General features: G+C 42.8%; 1 protein-coding gene across 1 annotated transcript in view; it reads left to right on the top strand.

The window, feature by feature from the left end:
* SH3BP5 (SH3 domain binding protein 5) overlaps nt 1–20,648 on the top strand; it is a 1,951,634-nt gene that overhangs the window by 1,602,177 nt on the left and 328,809 nt on the right. Inside the window, exon 7 of the mRNA XM_044064003.1 lies at nt 14,265–14,484. Within this exon, the coding sequence (XP_043919938.1) occupies nt 14,265–14,484 (220 nt within the window). The remainder of the gene's footprint in view (nt 1–14,264; nt 14,485–20,648) is intronic.

Raw genomic sequence — 20,648 nt, 5'->3', positions numbered from 1 at the left:
TTTTATTCTAGACTTTTTCTGGTCCCCAGAAAAAGAGGGAAAATGGAGACCCATTCTGGATTTGTCCCATGTCAGTTTGTTTCTGAGAGTCACAAAGTTGCACACTCTGAAATCTTTACTTCTAGTGTTACTGCTTCAAGCCTATTTGATTAGCTTGGGCATAAAAGAAGCATATCTGCTTATTCTAATCCATGTGTATCCCAGAGGTTTTTAAGTTTCTCTGTTTTGGAGTATCAGTTTCATGTCTGTGCTTTGTCTTTTGGGCGCTGTTTGACAACAAGAGTTTTCATAAATTGCCTAGCTCAGATTGTTGTTTTCTGCAGACTTAAAGAAATTCAAATTTTTGCTAACTTGGATGATTTGTTTCTTCAGGTTTCTACAAGCAAGAACCCCCTTCTAGATCTCAGCTTTGCAATTAATGTGTTTTTCTCTCAGCGATTTAATATAAACATTGAAATATCCTATCTGATTTCCTCCCAGGATCTGATGTTTGTGGGCTGTAGGCTCATTTCCTTGTCAATTACAGCCTTCCTTCCTCAGGAAAAGGTGTCTTTCCTAAAGGAATACTTTCAGTCTCTTCTCTCCTTAGATGTGACCTCAGCTAGAAAGATATTAAGAGGGGTTTATGGCCTCAACCATTTTCAGAATTCCTTGGGCCACACTCCACATGAGGAAAATTCAGTGGTTTCTCAAATTAACTTGGGTGCGGCATTGCTAACTTCTGAACTGCCAAGGTCTTCTCATGCTATTCATCAAAAAGGAGTTTCATTGGTGGATAACTCAGCTATCTCTCAACCCAGGGATGCCTTTTTGTAGTTCCTCCCCCTTGCAAATATCTCTTTATCGCTACTTCAAACCTGATTTGGACATCATGTTCCATGAATGTAAAGATCTAGGGTGTATGGTCCAGAAAGAACAAGAAGAACCACATAAATGTCAGAGAAACAAAAGCAATGATTCTAGCTTTGCAATCTCTGTGTAACTTCTGGTTTCCAGGCAATCTTTGGATATTTACAGATGACACCACATTTATGTAGTACATAAAAAAGCAAGGTGGGACAAAAATCACACGGCCATTGCAGGCTGGCAGTGACTGCTTTGGACATAGCTATATAGCTGAGTCTGTCTTCAAGCAGTTTATATTCCAGCAGAAAGCAGTTCAGTGGCAGTTTACTTGAGCAGATCGCAGGCAGACCCTCATGAATGAATGTTGAACAGAGAGATCTTTGTACTGGTTATCCATCAGTGGGATACTCCTCAGATACATCTCTTTGCCCCCAGTCAGAATTGGTAGCTCAGGGTATTTTGTTTAAGGATTCCATATCCTGAAGCATGGAGAATGGACACCATGCCTTTTCCATGGAAGGGGAGATTCCTTTATGCCTTCCCTCCCCCTCCTGTAATTCCCAAGATTCTCCTGAAAATCAAAAACAAGCTAAAAATCTTGCTTTTGACTCCTTTCTAGCACAGGCAGACAACATTGGTTCCCCCTTCTCTTTCATCTGGCCAAGGGTATTCAGCACAAATTATCTCATAGGATGGACTTGCTCACACAGTAAAAGGGCTTTCTAATTCATCGAAAATCATCAGACTTTTAATCTAACCTTCTAGATGATCTAATTCTAATAGCTTTTAGGCACCATTTTTCAGAGGTCGTGCCAAATGTAATACATGCATTACAGGAGGCTAGAAAGCCTGCTACAAGAAAGTCTTAAGTCTCTAAATGTAGGAGATTTTCTAATGGTGCCATGACAAAAATCAGGGCCCTTATCAAATGAGTATTCTTCTCATTCTGTCTTACTTGTGTGAGCTGCTCAATTCAGGGTTGGCATATTCTTCCTTTAAAAGCATGTGTTAGCCATTTCTGCCTGTCTTCCTTTTGATTGACCTTTGTGTTTATGTTTGCAGGTCATACAGTTTTTAAAAAGCATCTTTTACCTAAGGCCTCTAGAAAATCCATCCCTCCTGCTTGATCCTTCCTTCCTTTGGGTCTGCCTCCAGTGCTTCTCTAAAGTTTTCTACTTAGAAGACACTCCTGTTAATGATCCTTACTTCTGCCAAAAGTGTTTTCTGTAATGTATGTTCTCATGGCTGCTCCTTCTTTGTTGAATTTCCATAAAGCTAGGGTTATGCTTAGAACTAACCCTTCCTTTATGTATAAAGTGTACAATGAGCAGTCTTTGAATCAGACTTTTAATCCCCCTTTTTAATTTACCTTAAAAACAAGGGAGAAAAAATTCTGCACTCTTTAGGTGTTCATAGACAGCTGGGGTTTTACCTTGACAAAACCAAGTCCATCACAGAGTCAAACCAGCTTTTCATTTCCTTTCATAGAGCTCCTGTTTCTATGCAAACTATTTCCAAATGGATCTGTTCTGCCATTTCCTTTTGTTACTCTTTTCACGGAAAGGAGCTTCTGAATTCAGTCAGAGGGTATTCTACTACAGCTGTTGCTTCTTCTGGTACTATTTTAAAGAAGTTAATTCCAGATCTATTTTGGAAGCTGCTGCTTAGTCCTCTGTACTTACCTTTACTAAGCATTACAAGACTGATGCCATTTCTAGGGCTTGCAAGGAATCCTAGATTCCAGCTCTATTCTTCATTCATCCTCCCTGGATACTTAGAAAGCTTTAGGACTCTTCTCAATGGTCAGTAATACTACAACAGTGATTATAGGAAAGACATAGCACATTTGTGTAAGAACTTACCTTATGAGTAGATGTCTGACTGATCATTGTTGCAGTATTACATCAATCAAAAAACAAGTAATCTCTGTGGTATCCCCGAAGTCTCAAAACAACCCATTAAAGTGTAGTGGGTCTAAAAACAAAACAGTGTAAGAAACTTGTCTGTGTGGAAGATTTTCAGTCCATATATTTCTAGTTAATCACTGTATATTAATCAGATCAGACAATAGTAGTAGAAGTAGCGAACGTAAACTCGTCAAGTCAAAAAGTAATAATAGAAAATATATAATTCTACAGCATTACTAAGTATTCGAAAGTAATCCCAGCAAGGCAGGCAGTCTGTTTCCAGTCGAAAATCCTTTATTAAGTACACAGACAAGCGATCCAAGTAAAACAAAAATAGAGTAATAATTTCCTCACAAGCTTTCTAAATATATATATACTTTTTATCAGGCATAGGAGTGGTTTATTGTGCTGTGAAACAAAGTGTTATTGGTACACATGTTAAATTCACATCCCTTCCCCCATCAGTGTGACATTCGAGCTGGTCCTGCCCTACCTAGTAGCTGTCATAATAATATATATCCCTAATGTACTTTAATGGTACATCTTATTTAACCAAATTATTAAGTCTGTGATTTTATACAAGGCAATATACTACATGGCTGGAAATATATCAACCTTAGTTCATTTTGCTATCAAAAATTATATATAAAAATACACATATACATTTTGCATGTAAAAATCAGTTTCTATTTTCATAACCTATTGTTAACAAAGATCGCTTTCGTCCTTCTAGACTTCTTCAGGTCTGTGTACAAGAACCCTAAAAACCTATATAATTGTATAATTAGTTAGTATTGTTATTACCATCATTTTGAATAAAATGGGAAAAACAGAACCAGAAAAAAAAATATATATATATACATATATGATGATGGAAACAAAATATACACTTAAATTTCAAATGATTTAAAATGGTATTTAAAACCAATTTATAGAAAAAAAATTAAAATTAATCATGTAAACAATGTGGCAATTTTCTAAGTTCCAGTGCACTTTTAATTGAACAGTAGTAGTTTAGTCCAGGCTTTCTAAAAGAGTTCAGCTTTAATTGCCACATGAGTTCCTGTTTCTCCAGAATATTCGGGATGTCTCCTTCAAGATCACCCATGTCTATGTGATACAGGATCTGGAACTTAAAACCTGTGTGTCTTTTATGAAGAGAAAGGTGTTTGGCTAGTGCATTATGTTTACATCCAGAGTGGATTTATGACAGATGACATGAAATCCTTCACTTGAGTTTATTTACAATCATGCCCACATAGAATGCATCACATTCATTGCACTGTGCCCTGTAAATTACTTTTTTAGTGTTACAGTCACCCCCTGCAGTGGTTTTAATGATCTTCTTTAAATAAGGGCAATAAAAACTATCACCTTGCTGTATAAATATACAAAATGTACAATTAGTTTCACATCTTTTAGTGCTTTTCTCACATGGTCTAGGTTTAAATTCAACAAAACTTCTAATATTCCTGGCCTTCCTATAAACAAATGATGGGGCTTCACCTAAGATGTTATTCAGAAAAGGGTTTCCTGTGACAATGTCCCAGTTTTCTTCAATAATATTTTTGATACTCTGATAATCCAAAGTGTATGTCAGGATGCAGCTATTTTTGCATGTGTTATTCTCTGTGGGATTACTTAACATTTTTCTGCTGGGGAGGTTGAGTGAAGGTGCTTCAGTCCTTTTCAGTTCTATAATGGGTTCCAGGATGTTTTTCAACATCTGACTTTCATAGCCTCTCACTAGAAAATCATTCTCTAAGTTGTTCAGGTTTCTCAAAAATGGTTCCATCTCTGTGGTAATTCGAGCTAATCTATAGCCTAGGGATTTCACTACATTATACTTGTTTTTTGTAGGATGTAGACTTTTACTGTGGAGTAATAAGTTAACCCTCATTGGTTTTCTGAATAGATCAGTGGTGATTCTGTTATTGTTGATGTCCTTGGAAATATGCATATCTAAGAAAGTGGTTGAAATACAGCTATGGGAAGAGGTAAACTTCAGGAAGGGGGTTGTTTGAGGTAAGTGATAAAATCTCCAAGTTGCAAGGTGTCACCTTCCCACACAATAAAGACATCATCAATAAAACGTAAATAGCATGTGATATGCTGCATGTAGTCTGTGTTGTTTAACACAAAGTCCTCCTCCCATTTGCCCAGGGCTATGTTAGCTATGCTGGGAGCCATGGCAGCCCCATTGCTATACCAGTTTTTTGTTTGTAGTGTTTGCCATTGAAAGTAAAGAAATTGAAGTCCAGTACAAGATTAATGAGCTTGCTTAACTTTTGCAGTTGTGCCTGTGTACCCTGATTATGTTTCTTAAAAGACTCCATAGCTGCTGTTATACAGTAATTGTGAGGGAGCACTGTGTACAAGGATTCCACATCAATAGTTACCAAAATACTGTCAGCTTCCACTGTAATGTTTTTTATTTTCTTCAAAAAATTAATTGAATCTCTTATGTATGACTTATTCTTTTCTGCTAGAGGTTTCAGCAAGTAATCAAGGTAAATGGATGTGGCGTCAATATTCTGGAGAAACAGAAACTCATGTGGCAATTAAAGCTGAACTCTTTTAGAAAGCCTGGACTAAACTACTACTGTTCAATTAAAAGTGCACTGGAACTTAGAAAATTGCCACATTGTTTACATGATTGTTATTTTATTTTTTTTCTCTACAAATTGGTTTTAAATACCATTTTAAATCATTTGAAATTTAAGTGTATATTTTGTTTCCATCATCATACATATATATATATTTTTTTTCCGGTTCTGTTTTTTCCACTTTATTCAAAATGATGGTAATAACAATACTAACTAATTATACAATTATATAGGTTTTTAGGGTTCTTGTACACAGACTTGAAGAAGTCTAGAAGGACGAAAGCAATCTTTGTTAACAATAGGTTATGAAAATAGAAACTGATTTTTACATGCAAAATGTATATGTGTATATTTATATATAATTCCCCTTCCAAATGTCCAAAATCTATCAACAAATGGCAAACATGTTTATTTTTCTTGTACTTCTCTATTTACTATTCGTTTATAAGATACTTCAGCTATGTATAACCTTCTGATTGCTCTGCTGTCATTTTAACAACTATGTAAAATTTCTCAATCATCGTGTATTTTGGAAAATGTACATTATTTTTTACTTGTATTTTTAAATTGTATTAACTACTATGTTGGAGCTTTTCTCCTCGGGCCTCTACTGAAAAAGGATATGTATCCAGCTAGACTAGCCCGGTTAACAAATGTAAAATAATAAAATAATAATAATAAAATAATTTTTGATCGCAAAATGAACTAAGGTTGATATATTTCCAGCCATGTAGTATATTGCCTTGTATAAAATCACATACTTAATAATTTGGTTAAATAAGATGTACCATTAACGTCATTAGGGTTATATATTATTATGACAGCTACTAGGTAGGGCAGGACCAGCTTGAATGTCACACTGATGGGGGAAGGGATGTGAATTTAACATGTGTACCAATAACACTTTGTTTTACAGCACAATAAACCACTCCCATGCCTGATAAAAAGTATATATATATATTTAGAAAGCTTGTGAGGAAATTATTACTCTATTTTTGTTTTACTTGGATCGCTTGTCTGTGTATTTAATAAAGGATTTTCGACTGGAAGCAGACTGCCTGCCTTGCTTGGATTACTTTTGAATACTTAGTAATGCTGTAGAATTATATATTTTCTATTATTACTTTTTGACTTGACGAGTTTACTTTCGCTACTTCTACTACTATTGTCTGATCTGATTAATATACAGTGATTAACTAGAAATATATGGACTGAAAATCTTCCACACAGAGAAGTTTCTTACACTGTTTAGTATTACATCAATCCATCCTTTCCACTACATTGTCCTGTTTTTGTGTTTAGGCAGAGGTGGTATCATGCCCTTTTCAGTTCTTTTGATTGGCATGTGTATTTTGTTGACCCCTTGCCTTTGTTGCCTTCCTGGCTTTCAGGTCTGGGACAAGAAAGTGCTGAGGTATTTTGCACTGGTACATCCCTTAAGTACTATATAGCGATGGCAAACTTTGGTCATCCATTGAATGCACAGCTCAAGAGGAAAAGGCCTTGACTTTGGTATTCCAGACTGAAGTGCAGCTGTCCCTGGCAGTATATCCCAATAGTTAGTAATACTGCAACAGTGGTCAGTTGTACATCTACTGTTATTGTTACACAAGTACACTTTGTCAACCTTGTTTTCCGTGTCAAGTTAAATTATGCAGTCAACAAAGGGAGGGATCTAAGTCTTCATCAAGAAATAAATAAAACTAGATGGAGAGATAGTTTAATCACTCAACACCTCCCCTACTGTGGAATAGACTCCCTGGGCATGTCAATTTGATTTCCTATCATCCTACAAACATAGCTGGATTGTCCAATGGGTGCCTTTAAATTAACACCAGGACTTACAAGCATCACCCACCTTCAAAGGATAGTAGATCCAGAAGGTAGATTTTGGCAGGGCATGCATAGCCTGTGGTCTGACGTGCCTTATATATCTTATGATCCTGTGGTTCTACAAACTGATATGTTAGGAAATAACTGTGTTGGTAGTTTTAGAGTAAACATTTCTTAGCAGGATGCTAGGGGTGGTCTTTGTCTACCCCATCCCTTTAACTTCACATGGTTTCTTTGATGGCTGCAGAATGAGGCAAAAGGCATGAGTTCCACAAGTTGCCTGTGCAATGTACTTTTCCTGAAAATGCTTCCTTGTATCTTACCATGATTAATGAGATGTTATGTGATCCTATGTCGCTTACATTCTGACTGATGGGTTCGGAGCTGATCCTCGGCTCCGACTCGGCACGCTTATGCCAAAGAGTGAAGTCTCTTATTGGCTGAGCTTACTATATCCCAGGATGCACCACTACCAGTCCCCCAGATCTCGTTTGCCGCTATCAAGCAAAGACGTGGTCTCGAGCTGGCTGAGCTAAGTAGTGTTTTTCACTTACTTTCCTGTCAGGGAATTCCTAGATTTTCAACAAAAAAGCTGTTTTAACGGCTATTTAGTCTTTTTGTGTATGATTGATACTTTTTGTGAAGTATTTGTGTGGTGACTGCGCCTTTCTTTCTGACTAGAGGTTTCCTTTCAGTTGAAGGGCCTTCCCCTGTCAGTTACTTTGCCTTCAAGTTCAGTTTTGTATTTAAGGGTTCTTGGATCCTGTCTAGTTTCTCTTTGTGACAGTTCTTGGTTAAAAAAAAAAAAAAAAGAGAGAGAGAGAAAAGTTTTCTCTGTGGTAATTAGTGTGTTTTGTTTGCTGTTACACTTGATTGGTTGCCATAATGTCACAGGCTCCTAGGCCTTCTGGTTTTAAGAAGTGCACTAAGTGCAGCTTCAAAATGTCTATTACAGATGACCACTCTCTCTGTGTGTACTGTTTGGGCGCCAAACACTTGCAGGAGTCCTGTAGTGTGTGTCACGCGTTTTCCTCGAGGGTCCTCCAAGAGAGGAAAAATAAACTTATTCTAAAAGGCCTTATTAAACCCTCATTTGAAGAGGCATTAGCTTCCTCTCCTTCTCCTGCTAAAAAGAAAAGGGCGTCGGCTCCGACCAGTCCGTCGGAACCGACCGCCAAAAAACATAGGCAGGCTTCTCCTTCGGCTCCACGGACTTCGGAGCCGAGGGCGGAACGGTCTGCCTCGATGCCTCCAGCCTCGACTCCTCTGGGTTCGGAGCCGACGTCTGGGGCATCGAGAGGCGGGTCACCTTCATCGGCTCCACTGATCTCGGAGCCGATGAAGGTTGTCCGCTCAGACACTTCCTCCTCGGCGCCGAAGCCCTCTTCGGCACCGATGGAATTTGGTTTGGACATTCCTTCGGCGCCGATAATTGTCGAGTCTATTCGGAGCCGGTCCCCTAGTCCCTTGGAGCCGTTGGAGAGGCCTACTCGAACCCATTCGGTCTCTTCCAGGTCATCAAGGATGTCAGATTCGGACATAGACAGGGTGCTCCAAAGACTTTTCCAGTCCCCAGTCTTTCAAAAATTTGTTTCGGCTCCAACCCAATTGGCTTCGGAGCCGATAGCCCATTCCATTGCCATTCCTCCTCCGACCGCTTCGGCTCCGTCGGAGCAGGTGCTGATGGAGCCAGTGGAGATCCTAGGGTCGGCTCCGACCCTTACTCCAACCCTGGCCTTCGGGTCCGAGTTTAGCACATGGACTTCTTCGGCCGGACCTGGGGGTGACGTTTCGGGACCAATGCTGTCGGTTCCAAGCCTCCCTCTCAGTGCTTCGGCCGCGGGACTTCCGTCTGCTATCATGGCTCCGGAGACTGGACCCTCCCAGGATTCTGGAGGTCCGGCCTTCAGAGCTATGAGGAGTGCATTGGCCAAGTCTTCTTCGGCCATCTCTACGGCTTTACCGGCACCTTCCCTGGGCATGGAGACTGGGTCTTTGGCTGTTCCCCTGTCTCTAGGCAGCGGAGCCCTGGGGCCTGAGGTTACCCCCACTGGGGGTTCCCCTCCTCCTGAGGGTCTTCGGAGTTGTCTTGGAGGAGCCCCAAGGAAGAGATCGTGCAAGAGGAAGCACGTAGACTCCCCCGATGAGTCTCTTACATCGGACACTGATCTTGATGATGCGGAGGGGTCCCCAAAGTCGTCCTCGGATGATGTCTCATTTGCAGACATTCTAGAGATCCTCAAGCAACGAGGTGGCTGGAATTCCAAACCCCCCTCCGCTGATGAGTCGGTGTTCCTCAAGGCCTTCGGGGCTCAGCCCTCCGCCTCCTGGGTGTCTCCGCCCTTCAACGAGCTCCTGGATTTGGTTTGTCGGAGGGCGTGGGAACATCCAGATACTGTGGAACCAGTGCCTTCTCACCCTAACAAATTTTTGTCTGCCCCACCCGAGAAGGAGTTCTTAACGAAAGGCGTGGCTGTAGATGCCATGGTGGTGGCATCTGCTACCCAGCAGGACGTGGCAGAGGCTTCAACGTCCGTCCATCCTCCTAATAAGGAGTCTAGGAGCATGGACCGGTATGGGAAGCGCACCCTGACTTCAGCGGCCTTTACACTGAGGTCCCTGAATTATTTGGCACATTTCACCAGACTACAGAGGGATCTGGTCAAGGAGCTCTCAGACTCCCTCTCAGGTAACCTACCTGAGCAGCTAGCCCAGTCGGTTAGCTCTCAGTTGGCTATCCTTACCTCGATTTCTAACTCATCCATGAGGCTCATTTCATATGCGGCCGAAGGGGCGGGCAGAGCGGCAGGCACAGGCGTGGCTCTACGGAGACAAGCCTGGCTCCGTTTAATGTCATTTCGCGGAGGCCTTCAAGTCTTCCTTTGCTGACGCTCCCTTTGATGGGTCCTCTTTGTTTGGACCCAAGGTAAAAGACACTCTTACCCGCTGTGAGCAAGAGGGAAAGACTTTATCTGCCGTAGGAGCACGTTATTCCACTCCCTTTCAGCCTTATCCCAAGGCTAAAAGAGGAGGGAAGATGTGGTTCCGTAAATCACAGAAGTTCTTTCCTCAACAGCAGGAAGATTCCCTTCCAGAGGCAGAGGACGGGAAATTTTTCTGGGAGACGCCCGTCCCAGAGGCGGCAGAGGCCCCGCAACACTGGAGACCGCGAGTCCTTTCGTGGCTCTTCAGCCTCCCACACTCCATGAGGGATTGCCCGGCTGTGCTGCTCGAGCCAGTCGGGTGCCGTTGCCAAGCACCTAGAAGCCTGGGAGTCTATTACTCAGGACAGATGGGTGCTTCGCATTGCCGGTGGTTACACCATTCCTTCACACACTCACCCCACCGTCCAAAAAATCCCGGACCCACCACCCAGTCAAAGGGAAATTGCAGCCGTAGAAGCTTCAAAGCTGCTAGAAAAGGAGTCATCCAACCGGTCCCCACAGACCAGATCGGATCGGAAATTACTCAAGGTTCTTTTAGTGCCAAAAGACAGGGGACCTGAGACCCATTTTGGATCTCAGCAAACTAAACCAGTCCGTCATGAAGTCCAAATTCGAATGGTCACTTTACAATCCATTCTCCCATTGTTGGAGAAAGATGTTTGGATGTGCTCCATAGATCTCAAGGACGCCTATTATCACATACCGATACATCAGGCGTCCAGGAGGTATCTGCGCTTCAGCCTGGGAGACAGTCATTTCCAATTTTGTGCACTGCCCTTTGGTCTCACCACAGCCCCAGGGTGTTCACCAAGTGTTTGGCAGTAGTGACTGCTCACCTGAGGAGTCTCGGATTCCAAGTGTTTCCCTATCTGGACGACTGGCTCCTGACTGCCACCACCAGGCATCTACTACTAGAGAACCTACAAGCCACCATCTCCTGGGTGCTTCCCTGGGAATTACATTCAACTGGTCAAAGTCTGTCTTGCTGCCTTCTCAGCGCATAAGATTCATAGGAGCAGAGATAGACTCAAAATTAATGCAATCTTCCTTCCTACCGAAAGGATACAAACATTACAAGGTCAAGTCAAGCCCTGCTTCTAAGATCCAAAGCCCCAGCCAGGATGGTCCTGCAACTTTTAGGTTCAATGTCTGCCACGGTTCTCCTAGTTCCTCTGGCAAGATTGCACATGAGGATTCTTCAGTGGCTGATATCGACACAATGGTCTTTTCAGGATCTCCCCTCAATCATCACATACTGATTACAGAAGCGTGCAAGCGGGACCTCCGCTGGTGGCTTCTGCCATCCAATCTGAATCAGGGAAGACCTTTTGTTATACCCCTCCGGTGGCCACCTTGACAACGGATGCCTCCCAGACGGGTGGGGGCATTGTCTGGGCAGGTCAGTTCAGGGTTCTTGGCTTCCAAAGCGAAACATTTCTCCATATCAATGTGTTGGAAATGAGGGCTGTACTTCTCTCCCTACAAGCCCTCCACAAGTTTCTCCCTCAAGGCATTATCGCTATCCACACAGACAACATGTCGGTGGTCTGGTATCTAAACAAACAAGGAGGGACCAGATCTTACCCCCTTTGCAGAGAGGCCATGAGGGTGTGGGAATGGGCAGTGGCTACCAACCGCTTCCTGGTAGCGATCCACATTCCAGGAAAATCCAATGTATTGGCAGACAGACTGAGCAGGACTATTCTCTCTCCTCACGAGTGGTCTCTGAACGAAACAGTAGCAGCTCAGATTTTCAAAAGATGGGGGATTCCGTGCTGCGACCTGTTTGCAACACCACAAAACACGAAGTGCAAAAGGTTCTTTTCCTTGACCCGCATCAGGGAGGCAGCTACGGATGCTCTAGTCCAACCTTGGCCAACAGGACTGCTTTATGCTTTCCCTCCGGTTCCACTCCTCCCCAAAGTCATCCAGAAAGCTTCCCAATTGGGGTCTACAATGATTCTAATTGCTCCGTACTGGCCTCGTCAGGTATGGTTCCCCTACCTACAGAAATATACTCTGGGCGGTCCTTGGTTCTTGGATCTAACTCCGGACCTTCTGGTTCATCAGTCGGGACAACAGCACCAGTCCCTTCACACTTTGAAATTAACAGCTTGGCTCCTCCACTTCCGACTTTAGTCAGAAATCACACCTTGGACCCGGAAGTTATTCACATTTTATCTTCAGCCCACAAACCCACCACTAAGAAATTGTATCACAGTAAGTGGAAGAGGTTTGCTATCTGGGCTCAACTCAGAGGCTTAGACCCTATTACTGCCCTGATACCAGAGGTCTTGATATTTTAACATCCTTGTTTAATCAAGGATCTTCAGTCTCTACTATTAAAGTCCAACTAGCAGCTATCTCCAAATTTCACGAATCCATAGACCCACCGTTGATGAGCAGCAGATTATGTAAAACTTTCATGAAAGGTGCTGTGCTTTTAAGACCCCCAGATTTCATCCTGCGCCTCCGTGGATCTTGATTTGGTACCGTGCCTAACATCTTCCCCCTTTGAACCAGCTGCTACATGTGAGTTGAAATATCTGTCTTGGAAAACTGCCTTCTTAATTGCAATTACCTCTGCAAGAAGAGTTTCGGAACTTCAAGCCCTATCTATCAAACCACCGTACTTGATTTTTCACAAGGATAGAGTATCACTTAGACCTAACCATCCTTTGTCCCAAAAGTTTGCTCTAATCTCTGTCTCCAACAATCTTTAGAGCTACCAGTTTTCTTTCCAAAATTTTCAAACAAAGCGGAATATACCTTCCATACGTTGGATGTTCACAGGCAATTACGCTTCTGTCTAGATAGGACTCAGCAAATTCGGAAAACAGATCAATTGTTTGTGTCCTTTTCAGATAATAAACTGGGTAAAACCATCACTAAAGCTACTATTGCCAAATGGATCAGAGATTGCATAACTCAAGCTTATTCCTCTTCAAATAAGCAACTTACAACATCTGTCAAAGCTCACTCTACTAGAGCTATGGCTACCTCTATTGCATTCCATTCCAAGCTCGCTATTTCTGAAATTTGTGCTGCGGCTACTTGGTCCAACCGCACACTTTCATTTCCCACTATAAATTGGATGTGGCATCTAAAGGACGATCATCATTTGGTTCCATGGTACTCAGGAGTGTTTTCCAGTGAGCCACCCAGGATTTAGGTGCTAGGGACGCTGTCCCATCAGTCAGAATGTAGGCGAGATAGGATCACATAACATCTTTTAGTTATGTACTCACCATAACTTCAGATGTTTGGGATCCATCTCTACATTCTAATACCCACCCTCCTTCCCCTGCCTTGGAGATCAGAAGAGATTGAACGGTTTGGGTTCTACTGTTTTTATCTTGTATCATCTGTCAATGTTATATAAGCAGTGCATGCGTGTGTGCATGTATGCGGACAAACTAGATCTGGGGGACTGGTAGTGGTGCATCCTGGGATATAGTAAGCTCAGCCAATAAGAGACTTCACTCTTTGGCATAAGCGTGCCGAGTCGGAGCCGAGGATCGGCTCCGAACCCATCAGTCAGAATGTAGGCGAGATGGATCCCAAACATCTGAAGTTATGGTGAGTACATAACTAAAAGTTATACTGCTCAACTGTCATGTTCATGGCTGGTCACCAGATAATTTCTAATGAACGAATGTGTACAGTGTAGAACATAATCTCTCACTTTAAAGCATTTGATGAGATGGATGTGATAATCATCTGCTCTTCAAACCATCACAGCCAGAAAAAAAAATTATGTTTTAGTTTTTCTTTCCATTTGAAGCCTCTGCAGACTGAAACAGAAATCTTGATTTCTACTAACTTCCATTTTGGATTACAATTGTCAGTATTATAAGCATATCTGAATTTCTGCCTCGGACGTTACCCCTCAGTGAAGACCACAAAAAATCTTTAATGTACTTCCTTCATTGCTCTAATATAAACTGATATAAAAGTATTTCTCATAAAAAATATCAAGAACTTTTTTTTTATCTTGATTTTCTAAGATGTGTACCAGTACAGTAAAGGTTAGTGTTTTCTTGAAACTTCACCACACCAGTTGGATTTTATTTTGAATGTTCCTTTTCTCTGTAACAATAAATGTTTATGAATTCATGTTTTTGCAGCAACTGAAAAAGAATGTTGATGAACTTCAGAACAAGCTTTCCCTAGCCAAACGAGATTACAAGAGTGCCTTGAAGAATTTAGAGATGATTTCTGATGAGATTCATGAACGGCGGCGCTCTAGTATAATTGGTCCTCGAGGGCAAGGAGTTGGCTGTGAAGAAAACAGCAGTTCTTTAGAAGATGTGTGCAGCTTTAAAGTGGAATCAGATGGTATTTCTGGTATGTATACATGATCTTCCATAAAAATGTGCAGGAATCAGTATTCAAGTTTAAGAATATATTCTTGGAATGGTACAGTTTTGGAGTGCAAAAAATAATCAAAGGCTGATCTGGCAAAACATAGTTCACTGTGTCTGTTTCACTAAACTAGCTATTCTCTGAGTAACCTTCTACTGGGATGCATACCCTGCCTCTGTGTGTTGCAGCCATTAACAGAAAGGCTGTATTGGCCCACCTGGTGATATTGGAATCCTTCCTCTGTAAATTTTGAGAAAAATAGAAATCAGAGAAGCAGATTTGTTGAAGTTTGTGTTGCTGTACTATATTTCAGCTATCTGCATGGACCCAGGTTTCCTTCTGACTATGCAGAACTATGGCTAGTGTTGGCAGATGTGAGCACTTGATCTGTATGGGCTGCTCCAAAAACCATATCAGTGGTACACTGCAAATCTTGTGCAAGTACTTTCGTAATTGCATGATGTGTTTATCTCATTTCACCATTCTAACTAGCCAAAACACCAACCACCATCTTCTCAATGAAAATTGTTTTCAAATTCCCTTGTTTTCCTTCATATTTCCTTCATCTTGCAAAATGTTTTTGGTCAGAAATTGCTGTTTCTAGTACCTTTATTCCCTGTTGTATTTAAATGACAATGTTTCATCCTGTTTCCTGTATTATCAAATGACATAATCATTTAAGTCCTCATAATTTAACTGGAATATTTCTGATGCAAGTTCTGTGGAATTTTGTTTGACTGCCTCCATCTTGTCTGTCTCCATTTTAAGATATATTTCCAGAAATGAATGTATATGTACTACTTTGGTTGCTGGGGGGAGGTGTGTATGCGTTAATGATAAATTATTTTTCCCTGCTTTTGTTGTGGGTGTTGCTAGTGCCATCCACTCTGCAGATGAGCTTTCTTGTAGCGTCTCTTCTATTCTTCCTTTTAATCCTGTTTAGTCCTTTTCAGTTAATCAGTGGATGTAATGCTCAGTTTTCAACACTATTTTGTTCACTTATAATATGTGCAACAGTTGGAAATGGTTGCCGATATCATAGCTTTTGGTTAGACATCATAAAAGATACAAGACCACTAGATGGTTGTAAATTATAATATAAATTATATGCTACAATCTGGGTGTGAAGTCTGTTGTGAGTGGATTGGCTTCCCCCTCTTCCTCCTTGCAAGCCATTGAATCTACAGGGACTAATGTTGTAGAGAAGAATATAAAGATGTGGAATTTGAGTTTACTAACAGAATGGCTTCTTTGGAAACCCATGTTTACCTTAAAACAGTGGCTTAAAGTGAATGGTTTGAAATCTGACAAAATGACAACTTGTGGCAGACTTCTTAACAGATCCCATCAGTTAGACATATTTGGAAATGGTTTAGCCCATTCATCATAGTAGGATATGAGGACTTTAACAGAAGTCTAAAGGTAGCTTGCATGCCTGCTTTGCTTCTCATCACTCAAATATCAGTTGAATTGCATATAACTCTGGTGAAAAAGATAGCATTTGCTAGCAGTTGGAGCATTTCTCATTGTGGTAGGTTGTAATGGACATTTTGCAACAGTGAGCAATTTTGTCTATTTTACTGCTCTTTTTTAATCCGTGTCACCCATTGGCCATCCTGTGATCCATCACTCCATTTGTACCCACTTGGAGCAAGAACTAGCTGAGGCAGACTTTTGTTCAGGCAGCCATCAGGGTTTTCTGGTGATGGTCTTGGATTTCATCTCTAGACAGCTGATATACACACTTGCATATTTGAGATATTACCATAATTTTCTTCGTGTTTCACTGTTGCAGTCATCACATTTGGGGTTATCCATGCCAGGGTAGCACTCAGCTGCCCCAAATACCAGAGGCTTAGTATTTCTGCGTTGGTTGCTGTCGCTTCAGGACTGACGTCAGGTCGTCAGTAGTATAAAGTAAAGCAGCCGACGCCATTACATCAGTCTTTTTTGCTGCGGAGCCCGAAGCAGAAGCAGTTTGCATGAATGCCGGTCTGCTGCTACCTGAGTTTCATCTTCTGAATTGTAGCTGAAGTCTTCTAAAGCGAAGTACCCTGTCGGGGAACCTTTTTTCTTGCACTAACCGATGTCAGAAAAAGTTAACAATTGTCTCGCCTGTGGAAAGCAAATACCACACCGAGACTTTCATTCTTACTGCGTCACTTGCTTAGGCCCAGACCACAAAGTCCCCCGCTGTCGCTTTTGTGCTTTGTTCAACGCCAGAACTATACTTCGTTGGGCCCTTATTGTAGCTAGATATTTTCGCTTACAGTCCTCGAATTCCGATATGGCTTCGGTAAGCCATCCGACAGCAGATCTTCCGAAAAAAAACGTAAGGATAGACAGAGACAGCAGGACCAAACCTAACAACGACTCTTCCGTTAAGCTAGTCGTCAGTTCTCTGGTCCTCAGTGAGGCACTTTCACAACACCTGTTGCTTACTTCTGCGGATTCGCAAGCTGCTGCCGAGACCCTTTCAGAGGTATGCTGCAAAACTCTCCTTCAACTAAGGATCCTGCAGTTGTCTCTCCCTTGGATGTGTCTGGAGCCGCTGAGCAGGCAGGCTTCTGAGGAAGTACTTCGTACTACCGATTCTCAACACAAACCGACAACCTCTTTCGCGTCTACCATTCTTTCAAAAACTACAGAGTTTCTAAGGCCCAGGGTACGAACCACACCCAAGAAACCGATGACCCAAACTCAGGCAACTGCTTCCTTGCCTCAGTCTCAAATGCTTAAAATGGTGGAAGATCTTATCATGCTTATCAGGGGAAGCCAAACTACCCCTTCCAAAAGAAAAAGAGATCTGTCCCCAGTAGTTTTGTTTGAACAGGAGTCTGATGACTCTGATTCATCTGAATATGAAGACATGCAACCCTTCTCTGCTTATGAGGATTCTGATGCAGAGGACTCCATTCCTTCAGCCTCTCCCCCCAAGGACTTTTCCTTTGGGGAAACCCTTCATACCTTAAGAGAGCATTTCCAGTGGGAATGTCAGGACTACCCTCAGTCTAAAAAGAGACTCAGGGAATTCTTAGATCTTCCACAGCACAGTCCCCTGGCCATTCCCCCAGTCCTCGATGTTGTGGCCGATGTTTTCCTGGAATCCAGTTTGACTCCTGACAGCCTCCCTCCTGCACCCAGAAAATCTGATAGGTATTACAGAGTCTCTGACTCACACAAATTTCTTTTTAAAAATCCTACTGCTGACCCTGGGTAATTTCTCAAGGGCCTAAAGGAATTAAAGCAACCTCTGCTAAGAATCCCACCCCCTCAGATAGGGATTCCCGGGCACTAGACAGATGGGGTAAAAAAGTATACACCTCTGCTACTCTTGCTATCAGAGCACTAAATTGCCAGTTCCATATGCTAACATTTCAGCAACATACCATGGAACTCCTCAAACAAAAAATGTCTTCATTTCTTGCTTGTGCAGAATCTAAAGAGTTACAAGAGCAAATGCATTCTGCAATTCAAGTAACTAAACATACCTTGCACTGTGGTTTTGATGCCCTAGAAGCTTCTTGCAGGGCAGCAGTCACCGGTTCTGTCCTTAGAAGGCATGCATGGCTTAAGGAACTAAATTATTGGATGCACCCTTGCACAAAGACAACTTATTTGGCACTAAGGCAGAGGAGGTCTTAAAAAAGATGGAAGAAAAAGCTAAATCTATGCACACAGTTAAGGATTTCTTACAGGTCTAGCCAGATAGGTTCAGCAGGCATTGCTCCTCCAAGCACTGGTCCTCTTCTGCTCTCACCAGGTCAATTCAGCCCAGACCCCTTGGAAGCAGACCCCACCCCCCCAGACAGCAGCCACAGGGAATGCAGAGATGAAAACAGTGGAATTCCTCCACTTCAAAAACAGGGAGTTCTAAGCCACCCCCTCATGGTAAGAACTCACAATGACTCTCCTCCCCCACCCCCTCCCTCTGCCCACCTTCACTTACCCCTAGGAGGAAAACTCTCCTTTCACTCAAGCACCTAGCCACCATTACCAACAACCACTGGGTCCTCAACATTGTGTCCCAGGGATACAGATTTTCTTTCCACACTCTTCCAACTCCAAAAGGGTTCCCGGGTCTACCTCCAAACCACTGGGCAGAGGTGCAAAAGCAAGTCCTTTCCCTGCTCTCCATGAGGTCAGTAGAGCACGTTCCTGCAGAACAGAAAGGCCAAGGTTTCTACTCCAGACTTTTTCTGGTACCCAGAAAAGAGGGCACCTGGCGGCCGATCCTCGATCTATCCATTCTAAACACCTTCCTGGTGATACCAAAATTCAAAATGCTCACCCTCCAGCAACTGCTACCCATGCTCTCCAAGGATGCTTGGCTGGCCACCCTAGACCTAAAAGAGGCCTACCTCCACATTCCTATCAGAGATTCATGCAGGAAATGTCTACATTTTAGGGCAGGATCTCTGCACTTCCCTTTGGCTTATCTACTGTTTCCAGAGTTTTTACCAAATGTCTGGCTCCAGCCATTGCCTTTTGCAGACAAAGGAATATCCAAATTTACCCATACTAAGACAACGGCCTAATTCATGGACACAGCATCCCAGATGGCATTCCTTACACCAGAGAAGCAAACTCACCTGACAGACTACTTCTCACAACTAGCCACCAGACCCCAGTTATCTGCAAGGAAAATCCTGCAAGCTTTGGGGTTTATGGCATCTTGCATTCTACTCATTCCATATGTCAGACTGCATATGAGGAAACTTCAGTGGTATTTAAAAAGCCTTTGGTGTCAACACTCTCAAGACCTGGAAACTCTTATACCCATGATACCTTGCCTCAGAAAAGATTTTCTTTGGTGGGTAGCAGCATGCTTCCACAACAAGAAACTACCTTTCTCACCACCCCCTGCCTCCCAGACCCTCACCACAAATGCATCAGACTATGCCTGGGGTGCACACCTGGACGGCAGGTGCATACAGGGCCAATGGAGCCCACAGCAAATCCATCTGCACATCAACCAAAAAGAGATGTTCGTTGTCCAGCACGCATTGACAGCTTTCATGCCCCTTCTCTCCCCAGGGGCTCTCCTGATCAAAACAGACAGCACCACTGTGATGTCAACAAGCAGGGAGGGACTCACTTCTACCCTCTTTGCAGGCTGGACATGACCCTTTGGTGAACAGCCTCTGCCATGCAATTACACCTGTTAGCACAATTCCTGCCAGGTTCTCTAAACTCTCTGGCAGACCACTTAAGCAGAAATCTTCTGGACTTACACAAGTGGCAGCTAGACAAAAGAACCTTCACCCTAATAACTCAGAAATGGGGCACCCCGAAGGTCGACCTCTTTGCCTCCCACACCAAATGTCAGCTCAGCAAGTTCTGCACCTGGGAGCATCACTGCATGGCTTGGAAAGTGGATGCCCTGTCCTTCCCCTGGGTCATTCTATCGGTCTATGCCTTACCTCCACTACCTTTCATCCCCAGGGTACTGCTCAAAATAAGGGAGGAAAAACCAAGGACAATTCTTATTGCTCCAGACTGGCATCGCCAGCACTGGTACCCACTGCTGTGCAGCCTGTCACCACTGCCACCATGGCATCTAACTCAGACCCCATCCCTCCTGACCCTGAGGGAAGGAGAATTCATGCATCGCCAATTGTAGACCCTCAATTTGGCAGCTTGGCTTATTCCCTAACCACAGATCAATCTGCCAACCTCAGTAAACAGGTTCTGGATGTTATACATGAGGCCAGATGCCCAAGCACTAGAAAGCCTTATGTTGACAAATGGAAAAGTTTCTGCACCTGGATTCAGGCTAAGGGAGCCGACACGGTACAGCCCTCCCTCCCTCTCATCCTGGATTACCTAGCTGACGTGCTACACAGTGGTCTCTCTTTTTCCTCTATTAAAATTCATGCCTCTGCTATCTCTGCTCATTTCCCCACTGAGCAGCCCCTTTTCTCACACCCTCTGATCAAACAATTCCTAAGAGGGGTTAGCAACTTAATGCCACCCAGAAGAGCACCTACCCCAGCTTTTGACCTTATCTTTGTGTTAGAAAAGCTCACCCTGCCCCCCTTCGAACCAGCATCTTCAGCAGAGTTAAAATTTCTCCTAGAAGACAGCTTTCCTTCTGGCCATCACTTCAGTCAGAAGGGTCTCCGAGCTACAAGCACTCATGGCTG

Source organism: Protopterus annectens, chromosome 2.part2 (genome assembly GCF_019279795.1).
Source record: "Protopterus annectens isolate FY-2018-M chromosome 2.part2, PAN1.0, whole genome shotgun sequence".
In the NCBI taxonomy this organism is placed as follows: domain Eukaryota; kingdom Metazoa; phylum Chordata; order Ceratodontiformes; family Protopteridae; genus Protopterus; species Protopterus annectens.
The sequence above is the reverse complement of the archived record's forward strand: the minus strand, read 5'-3'. Positions and strand labels throughout refer to the sequence as shown.